General features: G+C 38.4%; 1 protein-coding gene across 1 annotated transcript in view; it reads right to left on the reverse strand.

The window, feature by feature from the left end:
• Positions 1-19,736: 19,736 nt before the first annotated feature.
• LOC135155886 (DNA excision repair protein ERCC-8-like) overlaps positions 19,737-25,394 on the reverse strand; it is a 29,869-nt gene continuing 24,211 nt past the window's right edge. Inside the window, exon 9 of the mRNA XM_064106177.1 lies at positions 19,737-25,364. Coding sequence (XP_063962247.1) covers positions 25,278-25,364 — 87 coding nt within the window. The 3' untranslated portion in view covers positions 19,737-25,277. The remainder of the gene's footprint in view (positions 25,365-25,394) is intronic.

A 25,394-nucleotide genomic window follows, 5' to 3' on the forward strand; every position in this document is an offset into this window, starting at 1 on the left:
AGATCTATACGTTTTTGTACTGGGGAACACGAATTGTACAAGAACTTATTGTAAATCATCAGCATAACTAATATTATCACTCCAAACCACATCACGAATCATGGTATATACATTAAATATGTGAGGGCCTAATACTGAGCCTTGTGGAACAGAGAAATCAAAGTTGGCCTTAGACGATGTTGCATCTCAAAGATGAACTGTTTAGATCTGCTCTCCAGGTAGGAATGTATACAGTAATTTGCAATAAACTTGGGTACAAATCGTGTGGCACAATAAGAAATTAATTAATAATAATAGGCATTTATATAGCGCCATCTATCTAGAAATATTCTATTCCGAGGCGGACAAGAAAAGAAAGAAAGTTTGGATGAGTGTCAAAGTGCCAATAACTAACACTGTTAGAAAAGATAAGACTTCAGTTGGGATTTGATTTCACAATGTTAAATTTCAGGGTTGGAATCCGAGTATGGACGAATTTTGCAGATTCTCTCAGTTTGTTGTACAGGGAGGATAACAATTTCGGGACCGGCCTAGAGTTAATACTTATATCTCGGATTGAGATTGATCAAGTTGTGCCGTCAAGAGATATGAACTTGAATAAAAAAATTCTGTTTGATATCAATATCGCATTTTTTCCTTTAGACGGGCCGGAATTGATGTATGATTACCATATTGCACTGGTGAACAATTAAGACGCCCTTGGGGAAAACACTGGTGGGACACCATCGTTGCTGATTAGGCAATTGATGAACGCTATTCGCGATAATATCTATTCGCATACGTATAAAGTTGACTTTCGCACGTGTTTATGTTTTGACCAAGGCGGAAGTGGAACGCGAATTGCATTATGGACTGACGTCATGAATAAATTACCCCGAGTCCAATCTCGAGTGCGTCTGCACCGACGAATTAGCGGGATAATTCGTAAAATAGCGCGCTATTTTGCAAATAAACCCGAGTTGACTTGGGATTGCAATCTCGAGATTAATCCTACGAACTAGCGCGATAATTGCGTCTCCACCGCAAACTATCTCGAGATTTTTCAGATCGGGATAATTTGCCGGATCAGAAATAGCGCGCTAATTTGAAAACTCGGGATGGTGCAGACGGCCCTATGGAGATAAGGTCCAAGAGCATGGCGCAATGTGAAATGGGTTTTATGAGTTCATGATTTCAAACTCGTATGCCCATTCGACATCATGAAACCATAGATTAGTCCGACATTCAGAACACGATAATGGCGGCCATAAAGGGGGGGAGGGGGGGCCGGGTGAGAGACTTAAAAAGGGCACTTCAATCGCTATTATGCAATCAACGTTGGTATCATGTCAGTGCAAAAAAAAATGTTAGGCATAATACTTGAAGCCCCTTGAATGTCATCTGCTGTGCTGCATTGTATAATATGCAGTCCGCAGATACTGTATATTTCGATGTTTATATAGCCTGTAGAAGGCAAGCTAGGCCTAGGCATTGAAGTCTCTGTATTGGTGCCCCGTTCTCACCTAGTATAAGATCGTATTGTAATAAGCCAGTTCGTAGTTCCATTCTGTGCATGATCAGAGAAAGGTCATTTGTACTAAAGTGGCATGGTGGTTTAAAATTTAATGTTATTAAGCACGAACTATGGTGTCTTGATTATTCATATATTCTTTTCAATTGTGTTTTTCATCGGCATCCACAAAGAACAAAAATGCGTCCACGACTGGTATTTCACTGCAGTTTGCCAAGTACATTGTGCAACATGCTATAATATGCATTCAAAGTAGACATGCAACAAATACCTTCATGGAGTCTTCAATGGTGTGCTATTCTAGTCACCTGGTATAATTCAATTTCTTCATCCTGCTATGTAAGGCATGCATATGTTATATCCTGCTTTGAAATCTGCCTATCATAATGAAATAAATGAAAGGTCATTTGACCAAAATTGTCCCTGATGTAACTACGAACTGGTCTAATTGAAACAATCCTTCACAATTACCATACATTTTCGCTTCTTGTAATTTCAATCATTAATTTCTTTATTTCAAATTTATCCCATTTTTTAGGCATCGAGTGCGTGAATTCGACATGCAACGGTATCAACCCCAAAGCAAACCTTTCTTTAGCTACGGATGTGATTCTGGAAACCCTATTTAAAAATCCGCCTGAACAGTTTAAACAACGAATTGGTTTGATTCTTGAAAAATTAAAGCACTATCAAATAAATGCTTCTGAGCTTCAAAAGTTCTTAGTTGATATAATAGAGGAATAAACATTGCCGGTTAAATATGGGTGTCAATCTCCCCCCCCCCCCCCCATTTTAAAAAAAATTTCAAATGAAGCAATTCCTTTCATAACGGAAACTGTTAGACAGGTGAAAGGAGGGGAACAAATCCAAGATGAAATTTGATAAAATATTCATGTTTATGTTTTTGTGAATTTTTTCTAACAATTTACCCCTTCCCGCGATCAAGCGCATGGAGTGTGCCCCTTTTTATTTTACCTTTTGAATAACAGTTAATTTTAAGGGTATAAAAGGGAAAGATACAATGAAAACCGTAACATGGTCAACCACAACGTAGCAGTTATAAAACTGTATACAATGAAAGTAAGCCATTCCTCGCTTCTATGGTGATGTAGCTTCCTGGGCGAGAGAACACAACAAGTACGATACCCGGGTACGATACAACGATCAACTTTCAACAACACTTACCTGCTCAGCCGGGGTTCCTCAGGGATACTACTTGGACCTTTTTTTCTTGCCAACGACGCTTCCCAGTCATCTGCATGCTCCAAGTATGTAGATGACCTAACTCTTGCAGAGACTTCACCAAGTACTATAAATTCTACTTTGTCTGCTCTTGAGGAATGGTTAAAAAAATGAATATCCACTCATGAGGGTATCATTCACCCGTAAGAGTTCCCACCAGCTGATGTTAGGATCGGCGATAATGAAATCTCAGACATAATTATTTTTTAATTGCTTGGCGTCGTTCTGAGCAGTGATCCTGAATGGATAGAACATGTCAACAGCATAACAACAAATGCAGCCAAGGAACTGAACGTATCTGCTACGCTGTTAGAAAATTTATCCTTAAAATAAAAGAAGTTTCTGCAGCAGAGTCTCGAGAACACCTGTAATGTTACCAGATTGCGTAATCTTACATTATATCATGTAAAATTACAGGAAATTGGTATTTGGTGTATGGAACCTTACAAATTTCCATAAATAAAACACCCTTTTCCCCTCTTTAAACAGACCCGGGGGCCGTTTCATAAAGCTGTTCGTAAGTTAAGAGCGACTGTTAAGAATGACTGGTGATCCTTTCTTACGCGCTAAACCGTCGCCAATGAATATACCATTTACCACAAGAAAGGATCACCAGTCGTTCTTAAAGTCGCTCTTAACTTACGAACAGCTTTATGAAACACACACCTGTTCTGTTAACTTGTAGAAAAATCCCTGTTTTATGAATTTACAGAATGATTTTGTCATTGCTTTCTGCAAAATCTTTTTCTGTAAAATCAGAGTTTTTGTTAATAGTGTACGGATGCTCAAACGTTTCTCCATGTCATTTCTTTATTTGATAGTGTACATTTCATACACAAGACCAGTTCTAGAGTACTGTTATGTAGCCTGGCATTCTTCCCTAACCAGGTACTGGTTGCCCCAAAGCCAGTGTTCCCTAAGAAAATTGAGACACACTAGCTAGGAGGCTACGCGAAATCAGATGTAGAACATAATGAAAACGCTACAAAGAGCTTTACCCTATCTGGTCAAGACTTTTGAACCAACAATAAGCAAACCATAATTTCAATGAAACAGTTATTGCAACACATCAACCGTTCCTGAGTACTAAGATATATTCCTTTGGCATTGTGTGTAACATAATTATTCATCTGCACTTCTTGCTTGACTTTAATTTTTGTTACTATACTTTGCCAAACCATATACGTTTTAATATGTTTTGCTTATCATCATATCAATACTCGGCTTTTTAGTGCGATATATGTGCTGCTTTGACTTTTATTTCTGTAAAAGGCAACACGAATTCAAGTGCTGACTTTATCAAATCACTTACTAGTACTTTCTTTACCCAATATTTGATGAGATTTCTAAACCAACCATGATCCCTTTAATAAAAAATATTTGTGTAACACCAAATTTGATTGATCACGAAGGTGTCTTGCCAGTTATATTTATCCTCATGTTATTATAACTTTAAATCTTACCTCGATTCATATTCAACATGTTAAATTGTTTTTTTTTTTCATTTCTCCTTAATTTGCCAATCCATATAATTATTTATTATTATTTAAGATCATGCTTTTCTCCATATTACATCAGTACTCTGCATACTCATATTTGCAATATTGTATCATTTTTGTTTTACCTCCAGTTAACATTCTTCTAATTTGAAATGTCACAGAATACAATTTCTCTGTTATCCTTCTTAATATAATTTGTAGTCTCTTACTTCCTCATTCTTCCATGCATTACCCTGACCCTGACCTCTATTTTACCCCCCCCCCCCTTCTCCCTCTACTTTCTATCTTTCTCTTCCTTTCCTCCCTCTTTTCCTTTATCTTCTCTTCTTCTAATAATCATTTTTTACATCCTCTTCCACCTTTTCTTCTCCTTCTTGACCATGCATTCTCTTTCTCTCGCCCCCTTTCTCTCTACTTTCGTTCTCTTCTTCTTCTGAATCCTTTTTTCTTCATTATCCTCTTTTTCTTCTTCTTCGATCTCCTTGTTCTTGTTCTTGTTCTTGTTCTTCTCCCTCTTCTCCTCCTGGTCTTAAATCTTGTAATCCTGAATATATATTACTAGTAAATGTTTTCGAAATTATTTTATATTAGCAGTTATATCAATGAGTCAAGTAATTTATTTATGTCATAAATGTACTTTTTAATCGTGGAAATATTTCCAATGTCATAAACTGTACACTTGTTAATATTATATTGTATATTCATGAGCAATTCAGTACTTGTGGCTGCGATACATTCCTAATAAATACCTCATTTGTGGGGTGGCATGGGCAGAGTACCCTGACCAAATGTTGATGACAATTCTTTTCCTTGTCAGAAAATTGTTGACGGTAAATTGCTTCTGGGAATGGCAGTGACCGTTGACCGACCATTATCCCATTTCTTTTTCATTTGTCACAATTTTTCCATGTACGCTTCTAGATTGCAATAAACGTCATCGGGGAAAAAAGTAACTCTTGCTCAGTGTCAACACAATGGGTGATTTCAAGTACGTTGTTGAAATCTGGTGTTGTGACAACACCAACACCAGCCACAACACCGTACTTGAAATCAGGCTGGTGTTGGGATTAACCTCTGAAAATATGACGTATTTCCGGCAGTTCGTGTTGAAGGCTGGCGTTGAATGTCGTCTGCTGAACCCAGCACTGCGGCTGGTGTTGACGATCTACGTGCAATTCCGCCATTCACCAACACTAACCCCCAGGGATTGGGAAAATGGGTGATTTCAAGTTCGGTGTTGGTGTAGAACCGAGCTCCAACACCGAGCTGGGTTCAGAGGAATGATACCGATTGCGTTATAGATAGCACATGACGTCACGCCTCTACGCTGCGCTGCGAAATCATCTTAACTTCACGCGAGAAGTCTCGACGACGAAAATGAAATCGGTGAGAAATGCATTAAATTCTCATCGTATAGAATACCAATGCTTTAATTAATTCCAGAATTCGAACATTATTCTTCATCAAAATATATAAAGCTTCAATTATTTATTTCTACTCATCTTAATTGTAAAAGCTAATTTTACGGGGATGTTTCATCGTGTTCGCCGCCTGTTCACGAACTTGAGATTGCCAACACCAACACCGAAGTTGAAATCAGGATTTTCCCAATCCCTGGGGGTTGGTTTGGGGAATGGGAAAATCGCACGTAGATCGTCAACACCAACCGCAGTGCTGGGTTCAGCAGACGACATTCAACACCAGCCATCAACACGAACTGCCGGAAATACGTCATATTTTCAGAGGTCAATCCCAACACCAGCCTGATTACGGTGTTGTGGCTGGTGTTGGTGTTGTCACAACACCAACACCAGATTTCAACACCGAACTTGAAATCACCCAATCATGATTTCTAGAAAAAAAAACCTGCAAGAGGATAAGTGTGTGAGGGTGTGTGTATATATACAATATATATATAACTTAGAAATACTTGGAAATAAACTTTGTTGTAACAGGGATGCAGTACCTCTGTCTCTTATATATATATACATATATATATATATTAATGAGGTAAAGTGGTAATGCATTGTACTTAGTTCCAACAGTTTATTTTGAAAGCACCCAGTTTATAAACTGTTGGAACTAAGTACAATGCATTACCACTTTGCCTCATACATATATATATATATATATATATATTGCAAAATTGCAAGGAAATTAAAGATTTAGTCTCAAAAACGCATGTTTGATGATACATAATTGTCGATTTTTTTTTTCTGGAACGAGACGAAGAGATTGGTTTTGAAGAAACCACTGTTCACTCTTTAGAATTTTTATATGTAAATCACTGTTCATGAGCAATTATTATTTTATTCATTCATTCATCCTTTCATTCACTTAATTGTATCACTCGTTCATTGAATATCAAATCATTAATCCATTCCCTTATCCATCCGACACCCATTCATTCATTTCTTCATTCATTTATTCATTCATTCAATCATTAATCCAACATTCATCAATCCATTCATTCATTTTTCAATTTATTCCTTCCTTTATCAACAAGCTAATTGTTAGTAATTAATCCATCCAATCATTTGTTCATTCATTCGTACCGTACATTAATTCATTCATCCATTCATTCATTCATTCATTCATTTATTCATTCATTCATATCATTAAGTTACTCTCTACTCTGAATAATATGTAAAGATTACGTTACTACTAATGCAACCCCATTGTCTTATTTTTCTCTCTTGGGAGTGGATGTTGCTGTTGCAGGATTGAGGCATGCTTTTCTTCACGTTCAATACTTCAACATGCTCATGTTTAATCCTTAATCAAATGGCATATGTTTCAATGCATGTAATTCTCATAATACTAGCACTTGGACTTCTTCAGTATAAATTACTTTATGAAAGTGAGGTAGGTAAAGTGCAAAGTAAAGTGGCAGCTTTTGATCAGTATTTTCCAAGCCTGGCCGAGCTAATGACCAATGACAATATTACCAAGAAGATTCTATGACTGGAGTTCCAACAGTCAACAAATTTATTCAAGCAGCTGTTCATTTCTAAAGAAGCACAAAAGAAAGAACGGCAATTAGGACCCTTTTGATGTCCAGCTTCGAAGCTGCCAGTTTCGTTGAAGAAATCCGAGGGGTGAAATTTTACGAATATTCATTTGTATCGATTTTCCATCTTTCATATTAATAACCAAACTGAAATTTGTATGCATGACAAAACATCAATAACCAAGCACTATTACGACGAGATATTTGCCCAGATTATATCAATTAACCTTTAACCCTAATTCTCCCCGGGGGGGGGGGGCATAATGGCCCCCTCGACAATTTTCGCGATATACCTGCTGCGCAAATTTTTTTGACCTCGCCGCCCACTGACTTTTTACTTTCAAGTCTCGCGCAAATTTTGAGACCAAATTTGTGACGCCTAGGTACACGGTTACTACATTACGCAACATTATGTAAGTGCATGTCAGACCCAAAATTGCTCATAAACGTTATTTCATGTACAAATCCAATGCAAATTGTGTATTTAGCCAAAATTCATAAATGTATCATTATTTCTACTTTTACTGATTAAACTTAATTAATTTTGCCTTGTTTATGATAAGAATTGAGTCTGGAACGATTTCTATCGAAAAAACAATAAAAAACAAAAAGGAAAAAAACAAAGAAATACATAAGAAATTAAAAAAACAATAAAATACATAAGAAATCGGTCTTGGTACCAGAATTTTTTTCATTCACAATTGTTAGGAATGCTATAAAGAATATTTTCACCAAAAATAGCATGCTAAGACCTTTATTTAGTGAATCAGAGCAAAAAGTATGATTTCATGAATAAATTAGCATAATTAATTCATATGAAATAAAAATATATGAATTCAGTAAAATTTACCAATGCAACTGCGTAGATTCTTCATTCTCTACCATCATGCAAATTTTCGCTGTGATCACGCAATCCGCGGCTGAGATCTAAAGGAGGGGCCATAATGGCCCCCCCCCCCCCACCGGGAATGACAAGAATCAAAATACCCCGGGAGATTTAGGGTTAATTAGTGAAAAAAGAAAGAATTTGACCTTTACTGAAACCAGATTTTAACACTTTTCCGATCGTTTGCGGCGAATGAAAATTTCAAATGTGGTCGGTGGAATATTGTTGTTCATTACTGTATATGCCAGATAATAATAATAATATAGGGTATTTATATTGCGCACATATCCACCTTGTTAGGTGCTCAAGGCGCTCCTATATTACCCGGCTAAGCTAGGCGTTCATAGCGCACACAGCTTTTTAAGGAATTACTTCCTACCGGTACCCATTTTCCTCACCTGGGTTGAGTGCAGCACATTGTGGATCAGTTTCTTGCCGAAGGAAATTACGCCATGGCTGGGATTCGAACCCACGACCCTCTGTTTCAAAGTCCGAAGACTAATCCACTGGGCCACAACGCTCCACACAGATGAGTGCCCGCACATGCCCAGTCGAGCAAATTTGAGTCATATTTCAGGACATATTGCATAGTTTATTTTCGCATGCCTCCAAATTATGTACTACACATATAACCAGACCACGATGCGGCGAAAAAGTAATTATCATCACAAAAGCATATTTCCATTTCTGTATGACCTATAGCTGCGGAGTCATGCGGGAATCATTTGTCTACACAATTGCAAGAGATGTTGAGCAAAGTGCATGCCTGACATACTTTCTGCTGGCGGCTTCGAAGCTTGTTCAAAGGGATTTTGTTTGCTGTTACTCCATCTCATTTAAACCTCCTTGATATTACAAATCAAAACTAAAATGCTACAGAAAAAGCATCCTAGATTTTAACACATATTCATCATGAATGCAGGTAATTTAATTTATTTCCATAATAACAACACAACAAAATTAATAAAATGCAATGCATTCATTTATCTATATTTATTAATATTCTTTTTTGTAGGGTGGCTCCACCAATAACTGATAAAGTAATATCCTTAGAGGTCTCACAATACAATATGAAAATAAATAAACTATTGACAAGAAAACATACGCAAAAAAGGGCTAGCTCATATGAGGCAAGTCCACCCTAACAAAAACTTGATTTGATGTAAAATAAGAAAAATTAAGCATAAAATTGAAAATTTCACCAAAACATTTTTAAAAGCAGTTATATTTCAATATTTTGCCCTTTTCACAAAGAAGTTGTATGAAAACAAAGTAATATGCGAAAGAGAAAAAAAAAATCATCACTATGACTGCATTAAAAATTAACTTAGAAGGTAGTATGTGAGAATAATATCATGAAAAGTACCACTGGATGGCAAAGTTACCATGTAACATACTTTTAGGTGAGGGGGGCAAGTACCTGTGGATATTCCATGAAAATAGTTGGCAATTACTAATTTGTAAGCTTTGACAGTTACCATCAGAGACCAGTTTTTCTCACCAAATAAAACTAGAGGATTTCTCTGGAAATTTTAGCCAGTACCAATAACTTCCATAAATGTCCTGAATACTTGCTATGTTTAGTAAACCTCTGCAATACATATAAACTTTAATTTGGAAAGGAATATCAGAACTAATATCAAACAAAATAAACTTGAAAGAAAGGAAATCTTTTAAAGTAGAACTATATTGAAAATCGTAAAAATTGAGAATCATATATCAAATTAAAGGAGAAAATAAGGAGAACACGATGGTGTAAATCATTTATCACGGAGACAGATGGAACTCAGTTAATTGATAGTTTAAAGTTCTCTCTCTGAATGCTTCAAACACGCAGAATTACGTCCGCGAAATTGGGGATTTTTTATGACGTCACTTTCTGTACGAGAGGCGTGATTGGCTCTCCAACGTGAAGCTCCACTTGCATGCAAAACCTGTTGCGAGTGTACGTTTTCTCTACATTGTCACTGAATACTTCGATCCCGAAATGAAAGAAAACCCAGAATTTTATCTAGATTTGGATTTTCAAATTGATGATTATGAAGATGAAGAGAATGATGATGAAGCCGTTTCTAGTTCTAGAAAAACAAAGTGACGTGGATAGAGGTATACATTAGGGGAATTACGCCGGTGATGATGAGTAGGACAATTCAACTTGCAAGCCGATTCGCTACCAACACATGCAGCTGATAGCTGCTCCGCGGGTCAAATCCATGAAAATGAATTCCATCACGACCACATCCAGACAGAGTCTCTTTCTTCTATCAACAACATAATGAGAATGGAAATAATGATATAACTGTACTTACAAACAAGTGAATATATCCGAACCTAGGCTGAAGGTAAATCAACTCGAGGAATAACAGCAGACGATATGCACCGACGATGAATTTCACGTGGCTGGGAGATTGTCACTCGTTCTGTTAGATAAAATGTATATCTCATTATTTTGACTAAATTACGAAACTCGGAGAATTAGTATTCTACATAAAAATTAAGTAACACCTGGTACTATATTTTTTGAATTACGATAAAACCTTTTTGAAGCAAAGAAAATGAGGTGAATTAAAATTAGATATAAAAGATCATCCGCCTAGCTCGCATTCGATTGTAAACAATACGCTTTATCCAACTCTATGGGCGAGCAAGCCACTGAACTGAAAATACGTATTTTCAGTTCAGTGGAGCAAGCTGGCCATGTGCTTTTGATTGTTTACAATCGCATGCGGCTAAGTGGATGATCCTTTATATCTTATTTTAATTTACCTCAATTTCTTTGCTTCAAAAATATTTTATCGTAATTCAAAAAATAGTACCAGGTGTTACTTAATTTTTATGTAGAATACTAATTCTCCGAGTTTCGTAATTTAGTCAAAATAATGAGATATACATTTTATCTAACAGAACGAGTGACAATCTATTCCAGCTACGTGAAATTCATCGTCGGTGCATATCGTCTGCTGCTATTCCTTGAGTTGATTTATCTTCAGCCTAGGTTCGGATATATTCACTTATTTGTAAGTACAGTTATTTTATTATTTTCCTTCTCATTATGTTGTTGATAGAGGAAAGAGACTCTGTCTGGATGTGGTCATGCTGCATGGAATTCATTTTCATGGATTTGACCTGCGGTGCAGCTAGCAGCTGCATGCGTTGGTATAGCGAATCGGCTTGCAAGTTGAATTGTCCTACTCATCATCACTGGCGTAATTCCCTTAATTTACCACCATCCACGTCACTTTGTTTTTCTAGAGTTAGAAACTTTATCATCATTCTCTTCATCTGCATAATCATCAATTTGAAAATCCAAATCTAGATAAACTTCTGGGTTTTCTTTCATTTCATGATCGAAGTATTCAGTGTCAGTGTGGAGAAAACGTACCCTCGCAACAGGTTTTGCATGCAAGTGGAGCTTGACGTGGGAGAGCCAATCACGCCTCTCGTACAGACAGTGACGTCATCAAATTCGAGTCAATTCAGAGACCGATGCGAGGCATATTTCGGAGAGGCATGTTAGCGCTTTTTAATTGGCGATTTCCACCTTATGTATTATTTTTGAATGACCTAATGGTAATCCTCACATCATTACCTCTCCACTGATATATAATAAGGCCATATTCATAATCAATATATTTCTCCTTTAAAGGTCCCCTATCTATAAGATTATTTGAAGAGGAACCCGTTTACCAGGAGGAATCACTATGTTAAATAAACTTCTACAAGACAGATAAAATTTCACTTTGAAATAAATATCAAAACATGAGATCAAAAGCTTTGATCAGTCAACCCACCACGAGGATAAAGTGTACTTTGTGATTTGGAGGCAATTAACTGCCAAAGAAGGTTGTCGAGCGCAACAGATCACAAAAATCATCCACAAAGAAATTGAGGAGGACACTACAGCTAGTACTAGTAAGAACAAAGATGAGGTCAAGTACATGGATGTGGAAGAGGCCAACGCCAAAGAATTGGACAACTACAGAGCCCAGATTCAACTACTGTAAGGTAGGCCAAAAAATTAAAAACACTGACTTGTAACTTTAAAAAAAAAAAACACGCATTTCAACAATCAATTCTGACTGGTTAAACAATGCCAAATTATTACTAGTACTACTAGATCTAGTCTAGATCTAGACATGTTTAATGATAACAATTTTGAGAAAAAAAATGAAATGAGACTTTTGAAATTTTGGCCCTAAAATGCCTGATATGGCAAATTTTGATAAGTTAACGTGTATTTCAATAAAAGAAAGATCTCTTGCGTTTGGCAGGTTGCTCTAATCAACATCAACAGCTTGCCATTGTAACTAAGATTCGAGATTACTGTACAGTACATAGCATAGACCTCTTTCTTTTTATGATGCACAGAAGGCATTTTTTTTTAAGTGTACCCTGATTAAAACAACTCTTAATGTCATTGACCATGGCATGACCTCATTGTCAGAAAATGTAGATCTGGATCAGACTCAAAGCTGATAAAAAATATTTTGTGAAAGTGATACATCACAAATTATTACAAATAGATTCTAGATCTAGTCTCTAGAACAGTAGAAGTATTAAAATAAGAGAGAAACACTTGAACAGTCTCAGGTTTTCAGCCGCTTCTCAACTTAAGACTCAAGTTCTTGCCTGCCTCTGCACAATAGGAGTATAGATCATTGTAGATTCTAGATTCTTGATCTGGAGGCCTATATTCTATGACTATGGTGTCTAGCAGCTAAATCTCACAAAAGTTTTGCACGCTCCGAATTCAATGCAGCATCGATCACGAAAATAGCTGTATCCACTTTTCAGCTTAGGACATGATAGAGAGTGCGCACTGGTCTGACTAGACTATTGAATCCCGCATCACAAATTTTCCAATTGTTCTCGCTAAAACAAAGAAAACAAAACAAAACAATATTGGCCATCATATTGTGGTGTCTTGGAAAAGAAACATACTTTTGGTTGTATAGTGCCACTGGCAAAATGGCTCTTTCGAATGCACCATATCACAATGATTTTTATCATCCTACAGCTCATGTTGAATGCGTTTTGTAAGGAAATGTCGGATGCCGTAGTAAGTCTAGCTGGCTGCGGACAAAACTAGATTTGTCTAAAATTTGTGCGTTTGTCCCTGCTAATTTACAGAAATATTGTCCGAGCTGGAGCATGTATTAAAAACTTTTTTTTTATTGGTACGATAAGGGGAAGGAGTACGGACATGTCGCACAAGTTTTAGAAATCCATTTAGGCCTATTCTAATTGAGATTTCCGCTCACCAATTGCAGTTAATTGAGTGTTTTCAAAATAAAACCCCTTTTCTGTCAAACTGCATCTCATCCCAATCTATTCAATTTTTTATTATATCTTTCTTCCTTTATAAATCTGTCCTCAGAGACAACGGAAAAACTTGAGGATCGTATAAAGAACGGGCCACAAATCAGGGTGAGACAACTTGTGGAATCAAACGTGGAGGCGAGCAATGATGAAGATAGCCAGAAGAGTGTATCACTGTCCCTGAAGCAAAAGTTTGCCAAAGAGAAAGTGGCCAAGGAAAGAAATTCAGACAAAAGAATATCCTTACAGATATGTTGATGAAGTATGTTTGTCATGCACGACAATTTGACAATTATTCATGTACATGTAGAAAACCACCAATGCCCACATTTCCGCAACAAAAAACAACAGCCCTGGACAGTATCTCACAAGAAAAGATTGTCAAGCGCAAGGCATTTTTCCCTAGTACAGAAGCACATCCCAAAGAAGCAACCCCAACACTGGCATGTCTGCCAGTGCTTCCAAAGCGCATGTACCAGTATGTGGTAACTGCGTCTCTTTGAAAAAAAAAGTTGCCGACTTAGAGAAAGAGAAGAGAACTATCGCACAGGAATTGGAAGAGCTGAGGACCCTGAACCGGAGGCTTCAGGAAGAAGTTCTGAACGAAGGTATTAAGGTCAAGTAAGTTTTAATGTACGCTGTCGTAGTGAGCGACTTAACGTCTTGGTGAAATGTGGCATTTACCTGTTAGCGTCAAGCTCATATTGTGTACAGTGTAACGCATAAACTTTTATCACACAAGTTATTATGTGTTTGATCATAGTAATGATCTAAATACACATGGCATATTCAGATAGGAGGGTTGGAGCAATCTTTCATATGAAAATTATTCAAAACTGGGATAGGCTTAAAGAATTTAGAATCAAGTAATTATGATAGGTATTAAATTTCTTCTTTGCTAGCAATCAAGACAACTCCTGCTGTATGTTCATTCTCATTTCAAGGTGTCCTTAGGAGCAGGAATTATCATACCTGCAGACAAGATGGATGCTATTACTGGGCAGGTGAAAAATAACTTAATGGTGAAAAACCTTGCGGTTGCGGTATTTGGAACGGCTCTTCTAAGAGAAAGTTCAGTAACTGGACAGACATGCAACAGGTACAAAGACCATGCGGTACGGCCTGCACTTGATTCAGCAAAGCTACAAGCAGTTAAAGGTGACAAAATTTAAATTTCCTCTTTTCTTTTGTTTAATTTTTTAGATGAGCTTATTCCGTGGCGTCCGTCGTTCGTCCACAATATCAAAATCCTTCTTCTTCATCAAGAGTTATTATGATAGGTATTAAATTTCTTCTTTGCTAGCAATCAAGACAACTCCTGCTGTATGTTCATTCTCATTTCAAGGTGTCCTTAGGAGCAGGAATTCTCATACCTGCAGACAAGATGGATGCTATTACTGGGCAGGTGAAAAATAGCCTAATGGTAAAAAACCTTGCGGTTGCGGTATTTGGAACGGCTCTTCTAAGAGAAAGTTCAGTAACTGGGCAGACATGCAACAGGTACAAAGACCATGAGGTACGGCCTGCACTTGATTCAGCAAAGCTGCAAGCAGTTAAAGGTGACAAAATGTCCTCTTTTCTTTTGTTTAATTTTTTAGATGAGCTTATTCCGTGGCGTCCGTCGTTCGTCCACAATATCAAAATCCTTCTTCTTCATCAAGAGTTATTATGATAGGTATTAAATTTCTTCTTTGCTAGCAATCAAGACAACTCCTGCTGTATGTTCATTCTCATTTCAAGGTGTCCTTAGGAGCAGGAATTCTCATACCTGCAGACAAGATGGATGCTATTACTGGGCAGGTGAAAAATAGCCTAATGGTAAAAAACCTTGCGGTTGCGGTATTTGGAACGGCTCTTCTAAGAGAAAGTTCAGTAACTGGGCAGACATGCAACAGGTACAAAGACCATGAGGTACGGCCTGCACTTGATTCAGCAAAGCTGCAAGCAGTTAAAGGTGACAAAATGTCCTCTTTTCTTTTGTTTAATTTTTTAGATGAGCTTATTCCGTGGCGTCCGTCGTTCGTCCACAATATCAAAATCCTTCTTCTTCATCAAGAGTTATTATGATAGGTATTAAATTTCTTCTTTGCTAGCAATCAAGACAACTCCTGCTGTATGTTCATTCTCATTTCAAGGTGTCCTTAGGAGCAGGAATTCTCATACCTGCAGACAAGATGGATGCTATTACTGGGCAGGTGAAAAATAGCCTAATGGTAAAAAACCTTGCGGTTGCGGTATTTGGAACGGCTCTTCTAAGAGAAAGTTCAGTAACTGGGCAGACATGCAACAGGTACAAAGACCATGAGGTACGGCCTGCACTTGATTCAGCAAAGCTGCAAGCAGTTAAAGGTGACAAAATGTCCTCTTTTCTTTTGTTTAATTTTTTAGATGAGCTTATTCGTGGCGTCCGTCATTCGTCCACAATATCAAAATCCTTCTTCTTCATCAAGAGTTATTATGATAGGTATTAAATTTCTTCTTTGCTAGCAATCAAGACAACTCCTGCTGTATGTTCATTCTCATTTCAAGGTGTCCTTAGGAGCAGGAATTCTCATACCTGCAGACAAGATGGATGCTATTACTGGGCAGGTGAAAAATAGCCTAATGGTAAAAAACCTTGCGGTTGCGGTATTTGGAACGGCTCTTCTAAGAGAAAGTTCAGTAACTGGGCAGACATGCAACAGGTACAAAGACCATGAGGTACGGCCTGCACTTGATTCAGCAAAGCTGCAAGCAGTTAAAGGTGACAAAATTTAAATTTCCTCTTTTCTTTTGTTTAATTTTTTAGATGAGCTTATTCCGTGGCGTCCGTCGTTCGTCCACAATATCAAAATCATTCTTCTTCATCAAGAGTTGATGGATATTGGAAGTGACGAGGAGGTGGTGGTTGAACATGACGAGGACGAGCAAGACGAGGGAGAACCATCAAGACAACAGGGTGATAGTGAGGAAGAAATTTTTTGTTGTTGTTGTAAACTTTAGAATAATAAATACTATATGTGAATCATTTCTAGTTGTTCTTAAAACTTACATAAACTTTACTGTTTTTGTTTGTTTGTACACGCTTCAACTCAATCACATGTAATGGTTTGACATACACGAGTAGAGGAAGGAGATCTAGTTGGATGCAGATAAGAAGGGAAAGTGAAAGAGAGTGGATGAAGGATATCAAGATAAAGGATAAGGGGAAAAGGAGGGGAAGAGAAGGAATAGACATTTTTATTTTTTTTATACCGATTGAGCATTTTCGTGTACCCGAAGGTATTTCGTGCAAAGGTTTCTTTTTAACTGAAAGGATGATATTGTTTTTTTTGCATATGTACTTTGGCCATATATGAAAAAATACAGATGGGTGTGACCATACGCTCATCTGACAGGCACGGCCACTCCTAAACGCCTAATTTTTTTTTCTGTATTTGCCAAAACGGATCCAAGATTTCTTTCAGGGGAGCAATTTTTTTTTATAATCATGTGAGCATTAGCCCGTTGCATGAACCTATTGTATTAACCTTGCTATGATAAAATGATGGTGATGATGATAGACTTTTATACTGCTATTATCAATTTATGACCGATGCTCAAGGTGCTATGTAACCAGGTAATATAGTTTACCACTCAACTTCATTCAGAAGTCAGAATCAACAATTGCGCATTTACAATTAGCATACAAGGACTTATTTCTCACAGCAGAGTTATAACGTTAAGTAGTCAGGATTTTCAGAAGAGATACTCCATCATCCTTGAATGATGCATTGATTTCTGATGACACAAGGTCATGCAACCTGATTAGCATGACAAAAATTTACTGTCATCTTCGTCAACTCATCAAGAGCATGGAGCAGTAATACCATGGATCTTTGGTTTAGCTCCATGAATGAGAGTGTTAAAGGGATTCATACAAAAGAGGAAATTTTTATATTGAGATAGGAGTGAAAATAAAGGGAAAAGAATGAGAGAAGTGAGAGAGAAGAAATCAAAGGCGAAATAAGAGTTTCTTTACCAAGGAGCGCCAGCTAGATGGATGGAAGATCCTTTAATGGTTTAATTGCTAAGATTTTACATTTCTGGCTAGATGAAAGAGCTCCTTCTAATGCTCCCGATTGATGATGGCCTTTCAGCATATCAGATCCTGGAGGTAGCCATGCATTGTGAGGCAAATTGGATTCTCTCTCAATGCTAGGCACATCCTGCAGCCGTGTGATGTGTCGGTTTTTTCGATCTATGAAGGCATCGTGGAATACAGCAGAGGAGTTTTTCTGGCATGAGAACATTCTACAGGTGTTTGCCAATTTTTGGTGGGACCTTGTGGATTGTATTAAAATATTGGTATAAGAGCTTGTGTGTTGTTGTATGCACATAATTTTGTATAGGAATTAGTGGAAGATTACCAAATTCTGGCTGCCTGAAAAAAGCATAAATAAGGGAGGGGTCCCAAGGATTTGATTAGAGTTGAACTTGCTTTGACCTCAAGCCAAAAGGAGGAGAAAGAAGAACATCTTAGACTTGTCTGGAACTTGATTTAAATTAAAGATTGTAAACTGCTTAATCTTTTTACAGATTATAATTTATTCCATTATACCATTTTCAGATTACAGAAATAGAAGAAAGTGGAAGCAGATCAGAAATGAAGACAACAAGAGCTTGAAGGAAGAAATAAGATTGAGATATAAATGATAAAGGGTAGAAGGAATGTGAGGAGTAATGTAAGTGACAGAGAAGAAATAAAAGAAAAATTAATTCTATGAATATTATCACGGACTGCCAGCTGGATGGACAAGAGAGCCTTTCTGGGTTTCATTGCAACCCTTCTGGTCGAGATGAAAGAGCTACTTCTAGTGCTCCGAATTGTTGATGGCATTCGGCACATCAGACCCTGGATGTGGCAAAGCATTGCGAAGCAAATTGGATTCTCACCTATTGCCTCTCAATGCCACACACATCATGCAGCCGTGTGCTGAGTCGGTTTTTTTATCTCTATAGGCATCGTGGAATAGGGCAGAAGGGTTGTTCTGGCATGAGAATAATGTTCCCCAGGGTGTTTGCTACCACTTGGTAGGACCTCGTATGTAAGCAAATCATTGCTGTTTCATGCTTTGGAGCTGTAGGCATAGTTCCCTTCACAAGAACCTTCAATGAGGGCTTACTTTGCAAAGCGGAGTTATACCATTTTGTAGACAGGCCTTCCCAAGGAGAAACCCCATCATGCTGGAATGATGCACTAATTCCTGAGGATGACGACCAATGGTCATCAACCAGATGAGCCCAACGATGACGCTCTGCCGTCATTATCAGCTCGAGAGCATGGAGATATTAATACCACATATCATACAAGGATCTATTGTGTGGCTCCTGTCAACGAGACACTCATCTCGCTAGTAGTGAAGGATGCCTTGTTCATCTGAACCTTTATATTTATAATCAGAAGAAAAGAAAATGCCAGTTACCCCTGGGGAGGAATTCATAAGATTCACAAGGGTGGGGTGAAGAGAGCGAGAGGAGAGGAAAGCGAAGAGAAGAATAGGCAGGAAGGAGGAGCATAATAGTAAAAAAAAATATTGTGTAAAAAGAAAAAAGGGGGAATTGGAAAAGGATCAGATAATCAGACAAGAGCTGAGAAAGAGAAAATTGGATAAGGAAATAAGAGTTAAGCAGTGAGAATGAATAAGTGAGGAGAAAATAAAAGAGAGAGACTACAGAAGATGTCAGGGATTGAAAGAAGAGCAAAAGAGGTGGTAAGAGGAGTGAGAATAGTGTGAGTGTAGAGGATGAGGAGAAGGATTTGTATGTATGTCCAGAATGTATTTTGATTAACGATGATGAGTGGGTAGAGTGTGATTATTGTATGGCGTGGGTACATCAAAAGTGTTCTGCTCTTTCAGATGGTCCAATTGAAGACGTTAATAAGCATACATGTATAGGTTTCAGTGCAATTTCTGTTGAATTTTCTGATGTTACTATTTGACAAAGCAACCATTGCTGCAATGAGATTCCAGAGGTTCTATGGGGATGGCAATTGTCTGTATGGGGTGTTTCAGTATGTACATGTATTTGGTTAACCCCCCCCCCCCCCATCCTTAAATTACAAATGATGTGAGGGAGTGAAGCGATCAAGCCAGACAGAAAGAGGGAGGGTTGGGGAGAAGGTGCCCCCACCAAACTGAGTTCAGGAAGGGTCAGGGCCTGGTTGCCTCTCAGGATATGCACCCACATTCTTTATTAATGTAAAATGAAATGGTGTAAATTAACAGAGAAAATATTTGTTTTTATTTTAATATTAAATAACATTTTACATATTGCATGAAGTTGTGAAACTTTGGTCTTGGATTATTGCTGGAGTTGATGGTGGTGTTGGTGGGATATTTTCTAAAATTTTCTATTTCGGTTCGTTAAGTTGTTAATTTTTCTACAAGGACGAAAATGTGCTCTTTTGAGTCGACAAAGAAGCAATTTCTGCTTGTATTCATCTGCCTGTTGTGTCAATGGCAGAGGCCAAATGACTGCCAACACAGGGGTGTAGCATCATTGGCAGAGGCTAGAGGATTGCCAACTAAGAAGTATAGTGTCAGCAGAGAGAAAAGGATTGCCAACTACATGTATGAGGTGTAGTGTCATTGGCAGAGATAAAAGGATTGCCAACTGTGTGGTGTAGTGTCAACGGCAGAAGCCAAATGATTGCTAACTAAGTGGCATGGTGTCATCGACAAACGCAAAAGGATTGCCAACTATGAGGTGTAGTGTCATTGGCAGAGAGAAAAAGATTGTCGACTATGAGGTGAAGTGTCATTGGCATAGGCCAAATTATTGTCAACTATAAGGTGTAATGTTATTGGCAGACGCAAAAGGATTGCCAACTATGTGGTATAGTGCCATTGAAAAAGGCCAAACGATAGCCAACTTAAAAGTGTAGTGTCATTGACAGAGATTAAATGATTGCCAACGCTATGAGGTGTGGTGTCATTGACAGAGGCAAAGGGATTGCCAAATATGAGGTGTAATGTCACTGACAGAGGCCGAAGAATTGCCAACTATGAGGTGTAGTGTCAATGGCAGGTGCAAAATGATTGCCAACTATGAGGTGTAGTGTCATTGGGCAAAGGCCAAATGATTGCCAAATATGACGTTCAGTGTCTTTGGCAGAGGGAAAAGGATTGTCAACGAAGTGGTGTAGTATCATTGACAGAGGCCAAAGGATTGTCAACTAAGAGGTGTAGTGTCATTGGCAGAGATACAAGGATTGCCCACTAAGAGGTGTAGTGTCAATGGCAGAAGCCAAATGACTGCCAACTAAGTGGCATGGTGTCATCGACAAACGCAAAAGGATTGCCAACTATGAGGTGTTGTGTCATTGGCAGAGAGAAAAGGATTTTAAACTAAGAGGTGTAGTGTCATTGGCAGAGAGAAAAAGATTGCCGACTATGAGGTTTAGTGTCAATGGCAGAGGCAAAAGGATTGCCAACTAAGAGGTGTAGTGTCATTGGCAGAAGGATGGACAACTATAAGGTGTAGTGTCATTGGCAGATGCAAAAGGATTGCCAACTATGAGGTGTAGTGTCATTGGCAGATGCAAAAGGATTGACAACTATGAGTGGTCCTTGGGGGACGCCAAAAGATTGCCATATATAAGATGTAGTGTCATTGGCAGAGGCAAAAGGATTGCCAACTATGAGATTTCGTGTCATTGGCAGAGGCAAAGGGATTGCCTACTATGAGGTGCAGTGTCATTGGCAGAGGCCAAAGGATTGCCAACTATTAGGTGTAGTGTCATTGACAGAGGCCAAAGGATTGCCAAATATAAGGTGTAGTGTCATTGGCAGAGGCAAAAGGATTGCCATTTATTAGGTGTCGTGTCATTGGCAGAGGCACAGGCAAAAGGATTGCCTACAATGAGGTGTAGTGTAATTGGTAGAGGCCAAATGATTGCCAACTATTAGGTGTAGTGTCATTGACAGAGGCCAAAGGATTGCCAAATATAAGATGTAGTGTCATTGGCAGAGGCCAAATGATTGCCAAATATAAGGTGTAGAGTCATTGGCTCACTCGCCTGTCAGGAGAGGAGCTTGGAGACAAATCGCCATCGCAACTCCTTCGGCAAATGCAGCAATTGATGGGGACGAGTACGATGGAGGATTCAATTTTTCGACAAATATTTTTTGCAGCGCTTGCCCACCAACGTGCAGGTCATCCTAGCCGCATCAAGCCATGGGGTGAGTTTGGTGGACTTAGCGGCGCTAGCGGACAAAATTGTCAAAGTTGCCGACCGAACTAGCATATCCAATACTCTATCCAAGGTGGCGCCATCGCAGCCTCCTGCACTCCCAGCGCAAGAAGCTAATAAAGTCGACCAACTCTCCGCGCAGGTTGCCCGGCTCACTGTGTAGGTTCAAGCCTTAACCTGCTCCATGCTGGAGAACCAGAGAGGTCGCAGTCGGCAGAGTAAGTCGAAAGATTTGAGCAAGCGCGAGTCGGTTTCGTGCAGCCCACATCGCAGTGAGCAGCATGCAGGTGCCCAGTGCTGGTATAACTGGAAGCATGGGAGCAGTGCTAAAAAGTGCACCAGTCCTTGCTCTTTCTCAAGACAAGCCCAGGGAAACGGTCCCGCCAAGGAATAGCAGCGACTAACCCCCTTTGCAGCATCCAACCCAGTCGCCTTTTCTTTGTCAACGACAAGTACACTGGTACACGCTATCTCGTCGACACAGGTGCTGAGGTGAGTATTTTTCCTCATTCAAAATTGGGAGGCCTGCTAGGGTTGACGCAACAAATATTCAACTACAGGCTGAAAATCGATCGCTAATCAAGAATTTCGGACAAAAGCCTTTCACAAAGGATTGCCAAATATAAGCTGTAGTGTCATTGGCAGATGCAAAATGATTGCCAACTACGAGGTGTAGTGTCATTGGGAGCGGCCAAAGGATTGCCTACTATGAGGTGCAGTGTCATTGGCAGAGGACAAATGATTGCCAACTAAAAAGTGTAGTGTCACTGGCAGAGGGATAAGGATTGCCAGCATGTCAATTTCGCAGCAAAGATGTATATGCTTTCCTTGCCAAGTATGACCAAACAATGAAAATAAAATAGCACTTCTTTGAAACTAGCCATGGGAAAAGGGCCCGTAGATGGAGTAGGGGGTTCTGTAAAGTCAGTTGTCCACAGGAAGGTCATGAGTGGCCATGTCATTATCAGATGTCCAAAAGAATTAGTAGAATATGCCAATCTAGTGATCAAGAACAAAGAGGTTTTGTATGTTTCTTCAGAAGAGATGGAAGTTGGCAAAGAGCAAAATGATGATCCTCCCAAAGTACCAGGGACACTGCAGGTTAGATACATAGAAAGGAACATGACAGATGACCAAGCTGTCCTTTCATTTTAAAAATTTCTGTGGTACTGAACGTTAAGACATTATTTATTTTGTTATGTGGTTTGATTATTTTCTCAGTTACTTTCCCCCTTATTACAGGTATACGACTAACAAATTTTCTTTCAAAGTCTCTGTTTTTTCGTCGTAAGTATGTGCAGTTGTGAACATTTAAATTTTCAAGAAATGTCACCAAATGTACAAGTTGAATAAAAGAACAGGTTTAATTTGTGAAGTAACAAGTCAAGTACTAAAAGTAATAATAAGTCAGTAAATTAATGATAAATTGATATCAATTTATCAAGGATGAATCAAGACCACAGTGCATCAGCGCTATATTAGGGCACTAACTAGGATTATGGGCATAGAATTCTCTTGTGTTTTTTTTTTGGAAATTACTTATTCACTATAATATGGTAGGTAATTCTTAATAAAATGTAGCAACCTGTTGTTAGAAATATTCTTAGTTCCATTTTCCCCTGTTTCTTTGTTTGAAAATTTATATTTCAGTCTTCAGAGGCTGAATACTTAATATTCATCTAAAAAATGTGTACGTTGCTGGAGGAGAGGGATATCACAAAATGTAGTTAACAAGTTGAAATAAATAAATAAAGAATAAGAGTTAGACTTTGAAAGCAAATCTAATTCTAAAATAATTTTATCAATCAACTAAATATAAGAGCGCAGTAGTTTATCAAGCCAACACACACTTTCTGAGCATAAACTTATGTTCTTTCAAAAAATTAATTCATATTCTTGTCACATTTGCAAGGAGAGGGTAGGCCTTTAATTCGCAAGTAATGACATAATCCGGGGGTAATTGTATCGAATTCAAAAGTCAAAACATCATGCGCCTGGAAATAACTTGCACATCGAAAGTCTTGAGCACGTTAACAGAGTGATAGGAGTAAGTGAGAGGATAAACTATGAATGGAAATTGCGTTTCACCTAAAAACTGATACCCGGCATGTATGGTGCATGGTATTCTTTGTTCTTACTTTCAATAGGCGGCAACTTTGGCAAAGGTGTGTTGTTTTTGTTTATCCAAAAACCGCTCGGTTTTGACTCCAAGTTATTAAAAGAGGAATTGAAAGTTACCGTGATATTACAGCACTAGTCCGCAGCGATCATACCTTTCTAACTTACCCACTGAATTCCATTCTTTTGGAACAATTGCGGGTGAAAATATTTTTATGTCAAGATTAAAGTTATCAAATTTGGGGTACAAATACTGAAATATTCATGAAATTGATGTGTGTTCAGACCTCTACACACTGAATGGAAGAACTATGACATTGCGCTCTGTGCCCTGTGACTGACGTGGTGTGCAACCAATGAGAAGCTATTTTGGGGGAATGTCCGAGGGACTCACGTAAATGCTTTGCTTCAAAGTTTTCTGTGATAGTCGTAAAATCATAAGGATTAAACTGGATGTTAGCAAAGGGAAGTGAAAAGATGGAAGACTAAGAATATTATTGTGTACACTATATGAGACTACTAACGTGCAGATCTAGACTAATCTGTAACCATAAAGATTTTCCCAAACTAATCACCATCTACCATGCATCTAGGTGACCTTCTCACCAAAAAGATGAAGCTTGATTGATAACTTGAGTGGTGATTGCACATACACTGTAGTTCTAATCTTTGATCATGATTTAACTTAAAGATCACATTGTAGATACAATGTGTGAATGTGACCTTCACCAAAAAAAAAGACTTAACCCTGATTCGTAGTTTGCAACTTATCCTATATTGATAATGCATGAAGGTAACCTTCATCAAGGTAAATACCAGATTTGTAGCTGTCTGCAGTCACTCCACCTTGTCCTCGTTAAAAAAACTTATTTACCTTAGAGACCAATATCTCTAATGATCATGGGTGAAGGTGACCTTCATCAAGGTTAAGACCTGATTCATAGCTGGAATGCAGTCATTACACCATAGATCTTTGATCCTTATTTACCTTTAAAGATCAATGTCTAAAAACTATGAAGGTGACCTTCACCAAAATGGTAGAGCCCTAATTCATAGCACCAACTATGTCATTGCACCTTGTCGTCATCTTTGATCATGATTTACCTTACAAGATTAATATCTACAATGTATGAAGGCTACCTTTAGCCAAGAAGACAAAGACCTGATTCTCGGCTGGACAGCCTTAGGCACACCTTCTCCTCATTTCCAATCATGATTTACCTATAAAGATCATGATCTCTCCTTTTTCAAGGTGACTTTCACCACAAATATGAAAGTCTACTTCTTAGCTGAAGCTCGTCTGTTGCTGGAATGCAGTTATCGCACCTTCACCTCACCTTCAAACGTGATTTACTTTCAACATCAATATCTACCCTGCACGAAGGTGACCTTCACCAGGAAGACAAGGCCCTGCATAGCATCTGATGCCAATCTGTAGCTGGACAGCATCTGAGGGTATATCTTTTTCGTCCCAACCTTCAGTCTCCTTCATCGCTGCTGCTCCAGGTGTCTGCTGTGACATTGATCTCACTACCAGAGAACTTCTTCGGTCTCGATTCACCGGTCTGAAAATAAAAAAACAATTTCATATGTTC

This window comes from Lytechinus pictus, chromosome 11 (assembly GCF_037042905.1).
Source record: "Lytechinus pictus isolate F3 Inbred chromosome 11, Lp3.0, whole genome shotgun sequence".
NCBI lineage: Eukaryota > Metazoa > Echinodermata > Echinoidea > Temnopleuroida > Toxopneustidae > Lytechinus > Lytechinus pictus.